This window comes from Rutidosis leptorrhynchoides, chromosome 7 (assembly GCF_046630445.1).
Source record: "Rutidosis leptorrhynchoides isolate AG116_Rl617_1_P2 chromosome 7, CSIRO_AGI_Rlap_v1, whole genome shotgun sequence".
NCBI lineage: Eukaryota > Viridiplantae > Streptophyta > Magnoliopsida > Asterales > Asteraceae > Rutidosis > Rutidosis leptorrhynchoides.
In genome coordinates, this window is record NC_092339.1 from 21005700 (window position 1) to 21017884 (window position 12185).

At 33.1% G+C, this 12185-nt stretch overlaps 2 protein-coding genes across 2 annotated transcripts; both read right to left on the reverse strand.

The window, feature by feature from the left end:
- Positions 1-1879: 1879 nt before the first annotated feature.
- On the reverse strand, positions 1880-2449 carry LOC139859009 (uncharacterized). Its single transcript, XM_071847831.1, has one exon. The coding sequence runs from the start codon at positions 2447-2449 to the stop codon at positions 1880-1882; it is 570 nt and encodes a 189-aa protein (XP_071703932.1).
- A 2026-nt stretch (positions 2450-4475) lies between these two features.
- Positions 4476-4794, reverse strand: LOC139860604 (uncharacterized). Its single transcript, XM_071849351.1, has one exon. The coding sequence runs from the start codon at positions 4683-4685 to the stop codon at positions 4476-4478; it is 210 nt and encodes a 69-aa protein (XP_071705452.1). The 5' UTR covers positions 4686-4794.
- Positions 4795-12185: the final 7391 nt, after the last annotated feature.

The window sequence follows — 12185 nt, forward strand, 5'->3', positions numbered from 1 at the left end:
TAAAGGTTATGGTTGTTTTAAAAAATGAATGCAGTCTTTGAAAAACGTCTCATATAGAGGTCAAAACCTCGTGACGAAATCAATTAATATGGAACGTTTATAATCAATATGAACGGGACATTTCATGTTAAGGGAGAGACGTTAGTATATAGTTTTCGTTTAGATGGTTGATTTCTAGATGCGAGTTTTTCTGTTTTCTAAGTTTATTTGTATTCTCTGTTGAGAGCTTTTCTTTTGAAAAACAGCCATGTTTTTATATGTATTTTTAGTTATTTTTAGTATAAATAAATAAATAAATAAATAATTGATACGCGTATAAAAAAAGGTAAAAATTCTTCAAATGTTTACACCAAAATAAAAACTCACTAGCAGTGAGCCCATATTGACATTAAACAAGAACACCATTAGATGGAGAAATTGGTCAAAATGCTCTCATTCTCAAAAGTATTTAACAACATGCCCTAAAAAATCGTAATTGTAAAAATGTCACCTTTACACCCACCATGCACCATGCACAATGCGAGATGTTTTATGCATGATGCGTTATGCCGAGATAATCACCAAGACAACTTACTTTCGTCGCAACACGCACCAAACACGAGCGTGGTACAAGGTATTTGTGGTGAGTTGTAGCCCAACTTTGAATGGTCATAACTTGCCGTTTTAGTGTACATTGGTGATAAATTTAATGAATCACAAATTACAATGTTCTATAGCAAATTATCAGCGGTTAAAGTGCGTTTAAAAGTCAAATAAAGACAAAATTGAAGGTCTTCGAGGCTGAATTTTGAAATTTTTGTAGGGAAAACAGCATACGGCTGTTTGCCAACGGAAAAATCTAAAAAAATACACGATTTAAAAAAAACGGTGATTCAATCGGAGTTACGAGACAAAAGATACGAACATTCAAAGTTTAATTCTGGTTCAGCTTCCACCACGCACTGTGTGCGGTGCTTGGTGTATGGTGCGTGTTGCGCCACATGCCATCACACACCGCACGTGGTGCCTTATGTGTGGTGCGTGTAGAGGGGGTATTTTTAAAATTACAATTTTTGAAAACATATTATTAAACACTTTTCTAAATCGGAGCATTTTGACTATTTTCCTCTTAAATGCCCATACTGACACCTAACAGAACACCAATACAGTACATAATCTACATGCCATTTGAAACAAGATCCCGTCACTTCCTCTAATCAATTGTTGCAATGATATCCCCATAGTACAAGTTACTCAACCATTCGTCATATCGATCTCCCATATGATCCAGACACTCATTCTTCAATGCAAGCTCTCAGAATTTTCCTTCAAAACATCATGACTTTAAGTAATCCACAACAGGGGCGGAAGTAGTAACGGACAAGCGGGGGCATCCAACCTCAGTTAATTAGAAACTTTTAGTGCAAAAATTTTAGATTTTTTGATTTTGCTCCAAATGGATTTTTTTTGGGTCCAAAAGTCTTCCTATTTTACCTACAAAGCCTCCATATTTTGCTTAAAAGTCTCAGTGTTTTACCAAAAACCTCCATATTTTACCTGAAAGCATTCATAATTTGTCAAAACATTGCTACACTTTTAAACTTTTTTTTTTTTTTTTGCTCCTGGTGAAAAAGATTTCTGATTTCACCACTTATCCACAAGTGAGACAAGGCTTTTAAATTCACTACAACTAGTACTAGAAAAGTTGAAATACATATGCTAGTATATTATATGTGCACTTATTTCATTCATACCGGTCAAAAGTCCTCTTACAAATAGTCTTTACTCAAATAGTAAGGATGAGTTTTTTTTTTTGGAACGTCGAAATTTCATTACCCAACGTGGACCCCTATTAAGGCACTAGAGGAACCACCACCAAAAATTGCAACGGCTTAATAAGCTAATCGTTCAATTTTACATTACATTTGCTTCTACTATCTAACCAGTTAAACAAGAATAAACAAATAGAATCAAAAATATAATCCTTCTTCATTTTTTTGAAGTTAAGCATCACATCATTACGCCATTGCCACAAGTGCCACATCAAGCACACTACGATCACGAACAAAGCATCCTTAGAAGTGGTAGAGGTATGCCCAACATCGAACCATTCTAACCACTCGTTCCAACCATGAAATTCGGGGATCATGATGTTGCACCAAACTCTTACTTTGAGCCAAAGATCCAACGCAACCGAGCACTCAAACAAGATGTGGTCCATCGATTCAACTTGACCGTTACAAGATACACATCCAAAGAATTCGATCTCCAATCCTCTTGTCGAAAGAGTAAGCCTCGATGGGAGTCTATTTAAGGCAACCTGCCAAACAAAGTCGTTAACTTTCCTTGGCAAAATACGGCACCGAGTAGCGGGACCATTGACCGAGAGATAAATCGAGTCAGAGTGTTTGCGGGTGTCGCTAACACTATATTCGTCGTCTTTGGAAAGTGACCACTCAAACGAGTCCATTGTGTCCGAGAAGGATATCGAACCAATATGCGTGATCAAGCATTGTAATAAGTCCTCATTTAAGCGCCAATATTGATTCTACTCCAATCCCACACCCATTCGCCATCATAAAGCCATCGGCCAACGTGTAATAAGGATGATTTGTTATGGCCTTCAAGTAGAAGTAGAAGAGCAACTTCATTTACCTTCGAATAGATGATTAAATGTTTACATCATAAAGAGCAACTTCATACGGTACGTTAATTGGCAATGATATACCGCCATGTTCAAACAAACCTTGTGCTCATTTTTAATGGAAATGTGAACCCATTGATTATTTGTCCCCATATCTCTAAAATCTCTCGTATACCATTTTGTCCATGAGCAGTTCCGTAAATGAAATGTAAGAAAACTTAGGTCTTCGTTTTCCACATGAAGGATCGGTAGAATCTGAAATCGGAGTAGATTTGATGAACAATGTTCGTCACTGCATCACGTTCACTTGGGTCCTCGGAGTTGAAGAGTAAGAAGGTTTAGAATAAAGTTGCGATTTATGAAATGTTCTCCCAACGTCCTTCATGATTAGGACTTAGGAGTATATCGTAGACAATTTGCAAGTGTGGCCAAGCGGCAATAAGTGTAGCAATGATGTCATCATCTTCTGGTGAGATGATTGAGCTGGAGATAGGAGCTGGTAGTGGAAGAGAACGAAAGAGATTAGAAGCCACCATCATAAACAAAAGCTCCATGGTTTCATCGGAAACTGGAAGTTTTGAATTTTGATCATTGATAGAAGTTGTCTGAGTTCGAGTCGTTTCAAAGCAAATTCTTGATCATCAATTGAGTGTTATGAATTACAAACTATTGTCGATTGTGGTTCATCGTTATTGGAGTCCAAAGATCGAGTCTTTTTATCGTCAGTGCAACCTTCTAAATCAAGATTGAAGAGGAATTGAGGTGTCATGGTTTTTCTGAATGGTGGTGTTGGGGTGGTTTGGGGGATGTTTCGATGAATTGCCACATATTTGCAAAGTGGCCATGTGGGTGCGAGTCATTCGTACTATAATAAGGAAAAAAAACAAAGATAGGATGTTTTGAAGAATGTGGGTGCGAGTCATTCGTACTACAATAAGGGGGAAAAAAAAAAAAAAGGATGGGATGTTTTGAAGAATTAGAGAATGTCGTTTGTTGTATGGTTGTTGTGGCTAATGATGCAACAAAAGAGGTGGCGATAATTTTTATGTAACAAGTATGAAGTATCCAAAACCATATTATCAACTTAAAGTTGCAAGAAACAATGTTGAGATGTCAATATATTACGGAGTACATTACATTACAATTACAACTTGTATGAAAAGTACATATTATATCCACAGTTATAGAATTCATATACAATTACAGATTTACAAATTAGACATTATGCAATACTATTACTCCATATTACAACATCTTATGGTTGATACTTATTATTACTATCTTCTGCAGACTAGATCTACAGCATTCGAGGCTTAGAGCATGCAACAACATAACTAAAATCTGATCCAAAATTAGCTTAGCTTATAACAGGGATTTGTTGTACCCAAAAAGTATCCAAATCTGTAGCATCTTGCCTCAAAGAGATCATAAATATAATAGTGTTTGCAAGAAGACAACTTTAATTACTACAAAACAACCTATAAAAAGTAAAGATCATGAACTATTAGATCTTAACTAAGAAGACTCGTATTCCATCCAACATTAGATTAACACATAATCTTTTTTAAAAAAATGATTCATATATTTGAACTGTTATAGCTTATAGCATTCTAAAAACAATAAGCTCTGTTTTAACTTTTAAGGGTTGAATACAAGAACCCTTGAGTTTTTAGCTTATCTTTTTCAAATAAATGAACAAAATTACATTTTAATTTATTATTCTTATTCAATACAGTATTAAACATTAAAATCCAAAACTTTCATTAAAATTTTAACCAGGCGTATTCAAATCTTCACAATATCATCATCATCATCATCATATAAAATATTACAACGAAATTGCAGTACCTAGCTAGCCGGCATAAACATGAACGCCGATCGCAACAAGAAAGATAGTAAGAACAGCGAAATAGATAACGGCGTGTACAATAATCGATTGACCACTGGTGTGCATGTTACCGAATTCAACCGCCCTGTTGCGACCGGGTAACTGGAACAACAGTCCCGGTGTTAAAAGCACAAACAGCACCACTGCTACTAATACCGGTCCCCAATCTGACATATTTTTTTAATAAATGAAATTGAGCTTGATGAGATGATGAGTGTAGCTCTATTGATCGGATCTTGAATGGTTAGAGCTAGGATCTGTGAGTTTGACAATTGGATGAGTGTTCGTAGTATTTTATTATTAGGGTTTTTTGTTTTATAATTTGGGGATTTTGAGGTTAGTGCAGATCCGTGGGGGTGTCACGTGATCCTTCTCGGGCGGGAACTTTGATTTAATTGCAATTTTATTTTCGTTTATTATTATTACTTTTAGTTAAATATCTCTTCTCTTTTCTCTTTTATATACTAGTATACTTATATACTTATACTAGTATACTAGTATATAATAACAAAATGGAAATTAGTTCATTTTAAAAAAAAAAATACCCAATCCTAGCCACCAATTACAATAGTCAACTTTGATCTAAACCATTGATTATCTACTAATCTACCTAATGAGCTCATAATCTCAATCTTCAATTGTCTGATTACACAAATACCCCTGTACCCCTATACACAATAAAATACGCGGCCTCCAATTCAAAATTTAGGGGTTTGCAACTCACGGGTTACTTTTTAGTTTTCAAGAAATAAGGCTGTTCTTACACACACACACACACACACACACACAAAAACCTAAAATCCTATCAACCCTAAACACGCAGCGTTGATCGCAATCGCAAGTAAAATCCGATTATGCCGTCGATTGTTTGATTACATATGTCTATCAAACCCTAAATCAACTTTCAAATTCATTTTTCAAAATCAGTTGGCGAAACTCGATTCATATATCGAACTACAGAAAAAAAAACAATAGGTTTCTCCCAAAACGCATTCCCACTAATCGAACTATAACCTACAGATTTTGTCGGAATGAATTTGCTATGGATATACCAAGGTTTGTTGTTTTTAGTATTGCAGTCCATTATTTCAATCGACAATTACTTTAGTCTATCGTTTCATGTTTGATAAATATGTGATTAATGGATCTGGTTTGCTTCAATTTATTTACATCTTTTAATCTTCTAATCTAACATATTTAATTTACATATTAGGGCTTATTAATCACAGATACAAATTCGAGCCTGCAATCGTACCATCTCTGGAGTTCATGTTTGATGATGTTGAGGTATTTAACAAATCAAACTTATACTATTGTACGCATCTCTGGAGATAATTTCTATTACTATTGTATAATATATATGTTGTTTGCCTTATACAAACCTCCAGTTACAAAGATATATACTATGATATATAGGCTATGATATATAGGCTGTTAGATTATATGTATGCTGTTTGCAATATATATGATGTGATATAAATATAAATGTTGTGATCACGGAGCTGTTTTTCATCAGCTTGACGCTAAAGATCCAATATCTGTTGATCGATTTGGCTAAATACGTTAAATTCCAGTTCAAAAAACTTGATATCTTGGTGAGCAGGACTATTTATTGCCACATATTAAGATCCGATATCTGTCAATCTGGAGTGTGTTCTTGGTTCATTATTTTTGGAATCCAATGATCATTTTGAGGTAATCCTTTATTCATCTTATATACTCCCTTCGTCTCATTCTAATAGTCCACAGACAAAAAACACGCAGTTTTAAGAAATCTCACTAACTTCATTTCTCCACCAATGAAATATCTTCTCTCTCCAGATCCACCAATGAAATATCTTCTTTCCTTTCTATTTATGGAAGTGGACTATCAGAATGGGACAGCCCAAAATGGAATACTGCCCTATTAGAATGAGACGGAGGTAGTAGTATTTGGGTTTAGTATTGTTCTATCAAATGGGATTTGATGCTTTTTTGGTAATCAGTTAATATACACATGATCCAGACCTGAATAGTGAATCATTCGATTCTAGGCAGCATCAGGGAAGATGAGGTTTATTTTTTCTTATATTTTTAAAATACTTCATCATAAATGTTTTTTAAAATCTTTATAATGAAAACTTTTATGAGTTAATCAAACTCTTAGGAGTCATATAATGAAAAATTTCAGGAGTTTAAACTTGAATGCCTCATTATGAAGGATCCACATTTCAGGAGTTAGCTGACTTACATTCTTTTGTAAGCTTGAAATGTGTACTATATTTGTAATTTTCTAAGGTACAATTGTAGTTCCAGAAATGAATCATTCATGTCATATGTTAGATTGTTGGCAATGGTGATTGGTGACATGTATACAAATATCATCGCTGAGAAAATTATTGGTGATCATATAAAAACTTTGCGTCCTAGCCAATCTTTTCAGGTGACTATGGGGGAGGTACATAAGTGAATCACGGAGACCGCTCTAACAAACTTGCATTCAGTCGGTCATGTGAGTGTTTGGTTTTATGTTTCATTCACATTTGAGTAACATATTTTAATTATTTTACGTATTGATAATTAAACGATAAAATATTATGAACTGCAGTCTCATATATGATAGCAGCCAATTGTAATATGATATATACTACCAGAGTTCGATTATTGGTTATATTTGCTTCCTTCATATGCTAAAGGTCCGATTATATGGGTCTTGGAAGCCTAGGTTTTAATTCAAAATTGTGATATATCTTTATATAAGTGGATATTTCAGTCCATTACATACGAATGGGTTAATTTGGGTCGTGATTTATCTTCAACGGGTCAAATGGGTAGACAGAGATGCTAATTCTTTAATAATTAATTAAATGCATATTCCTTCCCGCCTCACGGACTAAGAGGTTTTAATCTCATAGAAATACGGTTAACGATGACTTCATTATATAGAATCATAAAATTTTCATTCTAGAGTAACAACAATGTTTCATGCATCATAGTGGTCTTTTTTTTAATGCTCGAAGTCGTGAATTGTGAGATATAATATGTTACAAAATTCGAGTTTTATTTTTCCAGCATAGTTTTTTACCGCTCTTACTCTCTTAATCACCGGGTGTAGATCAAAACGTGTATAGTGATGTTTTAATACTCTAGCTCAAATATTATTTCATCCTCTAAATAGGTTGGCATTGTATATGGTATACGTATACATCACTGTATGTAACAAAACAAGTAGAGTATTGTTGAAAGGGGAGTCCCTATTTATGTCTCATTAGTCATTACACTAACAATTTTATGTCATTAACACACGTATTTTATCAACAATCAAAATGTGAGATCCTTTTTCAATCAATTAGGTAAAGGTAACATTTTAATCAATAGTTTTTGTCTTGTGTTGATTGCTGATCCTATCACTTAAACGTTTTTTTTTTACTTTTTCCATCTGTATCAAGCTAGGAGGACACCAAATAACCTCAGGGCGAAGACCATCCCCACAAACACATATTACGGAGTACAAGATAGTTGGTCTTAGTTAGAAGCCTTGTGATCAACAATTGACTGTTTTTGTTCTGCATTTTTATTTGTTGATGTTGTGTCCTTTTTTTGTATGCTATATCGTTGTTGATTTGCTCAGAACTTCCAGGTTTACAATGAACAGTTGAATGAAGATGGGCAAATGGAGAATATGATACAGTGGAGGCCCTATATTGCTCAAAAGTTTGTATAGTTACTCTGATGATCTTCCATGCATCAAAAGTTTGTATGTCTTTTTTGGTGGCAGATGCAAGAGGAGTTAATTAACATACTTACTTATCACATTCTTGGTACTCTTCTTTAATTTAATTGTGTATAAATATCTCTGCTTTAATTTAATTGTGTATAAATATCAGCAGCGACGGTAGCAGATCTTGAAGACATCTGCTATGAACGGTATATAATTCATATAAAATATAATTACTTCATAATCCGATTCTAATTTCTGATATAGATCAAACATATATGGTTGATCTATAGTTTTGGAATTATTTTGAATTTGAAGTTTGATTAGGGTTTGCTGATACCTATATCCAGATTGGGACAACTTCTACGCCGATAATAAGAACAGATTGAATATCCGACGATGCTATTTGACGTTGATGATCATTAAAATTGAAAGTGGGCATGGTTATTTATTAATGAAGTTCTCTAGAAACTTAAATCGTTAATTATTAGTATTATTTTTCTAATTGTAAACCAACTGTAGAAGACTTCTTCCGAATGGCATAATTGGGAGAGTACTTTCAGCCATTCCACGGAAAATTTTCCATATATTGAGTCAGGTATCATAACCTGGATTATACATACATTCTTTTATTATGGTATGAGATTCATTCACATTCTCACTTTTTTTTTCATGGGTGGCAGGCTATTAACACACAATTTTAACAACGCTATTATTGCTCATAGTGACGCTCCATGGATGCACACCTTTGAGGTTGAAAACATGGATGCGGTAAGCCACAACATCACATGAGTAAAATTTCAACTACTCATCTATTCATTCATCTCATTTATTTTTGTTTGTCAATATTTGTTTGTTTATTTTCTTTTGTCAATATTTATTAGTTTATATGTGATCAACTATTTTCAAGTTCTGTTACAGTTGAGACCATTAATCGAATTAAGAGGATGATTATTTTTGGAATTAGCTAAGTAACTTTAAGTTACCACATCGAAGTGACCTACTCAATCATTCATGATAATATTGTTAAAAGTTGCTACGTTTAGGGATTGATGATGAATTTATTTTGTTGTGAATGTCTTATTGGAAGTGTTCGCTGACGTTCTATTACTAATTATGTTTTCAGGCTAGCAAAGCTTTTCTCCAAAAAGTCCATTGCATGAGTAAAGAGCGATCCTTAGAAAAATGATGAAATTACAAATGAAGAGTTTTCGGATGATTTATATGCCGAGCTGGTATGGATTCAAAACTTGAAGCTCGGATTGTATGGAACTTTTAATTTATTCTTATTAGTTACACTTTTTTCTTCTCTATATTATTTGATGCTACTTAATTAATAAATTAGTCTTTAATATCTTAGTGTTTGTGTTCTATGTTTGTTTTTTAGAATATTAAAACTACTTCGAGTATTAGCTTGATATCTATATGGGAGATTGCTACTTTGTCAGGTCGTTTAACTTTATTAGTATTACAACTTTGCAAGTAAGAGTTCTTTATAGTTTAATAGGTTCATTGTTCTTAATGTAGTGTTTATATTTTCGTACTTATCTTACTAAAGACGTTTGATTTAAGTATCTCGGAAAGTTAGAAGCTTCTGTTTTATCGGTTGATTCTTAGTAAAAAATGAACGAACGAACGACATGGTTAATTAGACATGCTTAATTTTTGTTGGTGCATGTTCCGCATTATAAAAGTTCTATTTCTGGTTTATGAATATGAGAAGTTAAGATTTAATTTTTCGACATTCTGAAGATTTCTTTTTTTGGTTGAACAGGAATGAGAAAAATATAAGAGTGATCTTCATAAGCTTTGATATGGTATGGAAAAGGTCGTGGTGATCTTCAATCATACTAAACCTCTACTATTATCATCTCTTGAAATTAATCTTCTTTCTCTCAGTAAATATTAATTTCTTCTATTTCCATGGAGGTGGTCGTGGTGGAAGCGGTGATTTCAGTTTACCACTAGGGGATGTTTTAACAAAGAGGGTGATGGCGATCAATTAGAAATCGAGTTGGCATCACATGAAATTGCATAGTGCAAGTTAATTGTGAATCTGTAGGTGACCTTATATCGGCTACATTATAAACTTCACCTTTTTCAGGTAATTTCTTCTATTCTATTTCAATTATGTCGTGTCAAATTAGGTCATTTTTTGAAAAGTTTGTGCAAAATGGGTCATGATGTATCGAGTTGTGTCAAAATGGGAGATTAATGAAAGGGGGCATTTTATTACAGTAAGTTCCTGCTTAATGTGTTGCGAACATGATGACTATATCTGAATTTGTGTTGCAAATGTTTCGTCATTTGATTACAAGGTTTGTGATAAATCCCCTTCTCCATATTTCAATTATCCTTCTTCATATTACAAAATTTAGGGTTATGTTTTGTGAATACAAAGTTTTCATTATTATTATTATTATTATGTTTCTTATCAGTAGTTATTTATTTCCAAATTAAAATCGTTTACTATATTCGAATTCAAAATCGTCTGTTTTACACTTGGTAGATTTTGACAATAGCTGCTAAACAGATTTTGATATAACTGATGCTTTACAGTTTTGAAATAGATGCGAAATCGTTTATTATATTCGAATTCAAATTGGATTTGCTTACCATATTGTTCTCTAGCGTTTTGTTTGTGCTAACCGGTTAATTTCCTTTCAATAGCATTAAATATTTATTTTGGGTTATTATGTTGGGTTTGATCCATTATTTATAAGCTATCGTTTTTAGTTATTTCATCTGGTTAATATGCGTAGATGGAGTGTGTATGCGGCACAAGTTCGGCAAGAAGAGATGCTTTTACCGTTAGAAGCGAGTGAACATAGTGAAGTCTACTTCCAATCACCAAACTTGGATTCCTTTAATCTATGTTGCCATAACCTTTTTTTTAATGTTTATTAGATCTTTATACAAATGACTATTTTTATAAAAAAAGCCAACTAATTTAAGTATGAATTCAATAGATTAGTCTCATTGAATATGAATTCAATAGGTTAAATATACTAACCATTTATCGGTTATAATGAATACATTTAAAGAATAACAAATAAAAGAAAAATGAAACATGAAGCACTAAAAAAGGCTTAATATATGTAATGTATTGTTTTTAAGATATTTTTTTGAACATGGGCTCATGTACACTTTTAATGGTTTCGGTATATATATATTTTCATTTTCACTACCTAACTTGATGCAATTGCTTATATAATGTTGGTTCTTTTAATGATTTTCAGATATTAAATGGTACAAGTTGCTAAACTTTGAGAGGTAGTTGTCGAAAACAAAAAGTTATCTTTGTAAGTATTAGTTATATTCTATTCAAGAAGAATGATATATGATATGCTTGACTTTCACATTTTTCCACCTCTATATTGATTTATTTTAGAGGATACAGATAAAACTTTCTAACTTAAATCTATTTTTTTATTCGAGGAAGATGCTTACCAATCTTACCCATGGGTAACAGTTGCTGCCTGAAAGGAATTGGTTTTGAAGCAATGACAATGGTTAGTATATTACTGCTTCAATCTTTTTCCTTTAAAAGCACTTAGTTGCAGAATTCATGGGTAAGATTTGCAAATAGAACAGAAAAAGTTTCACCGATTTGACCAGTTTTTTCCTCGGTCCATTTCATTATCCCCCTTTGACCCATTTAAGATCAAACATAACTAAAATTGACCTACTCACAGTTAAATGGATAAATTTACCAACTTTGATAATCACCATTGTTAGAAATTGTAAAAATTAATTTAAAAAAGTAATCCAACGTTACCAAAATACACCCGTGAAAATAACTATGAACATTACTGTTCACATGGGTACTTTGGTAAATAAACATGGTTCATCAATAGTATGTTGAACTTCTCAATATTCCGTTTTTCATTCAAGCATCATCCACCGTCTTGATAACATGAGGCGTAACTTTTTTGGGGCAGTTCGGGTGATAAAAAATGGCTTGGATTAGATGGATT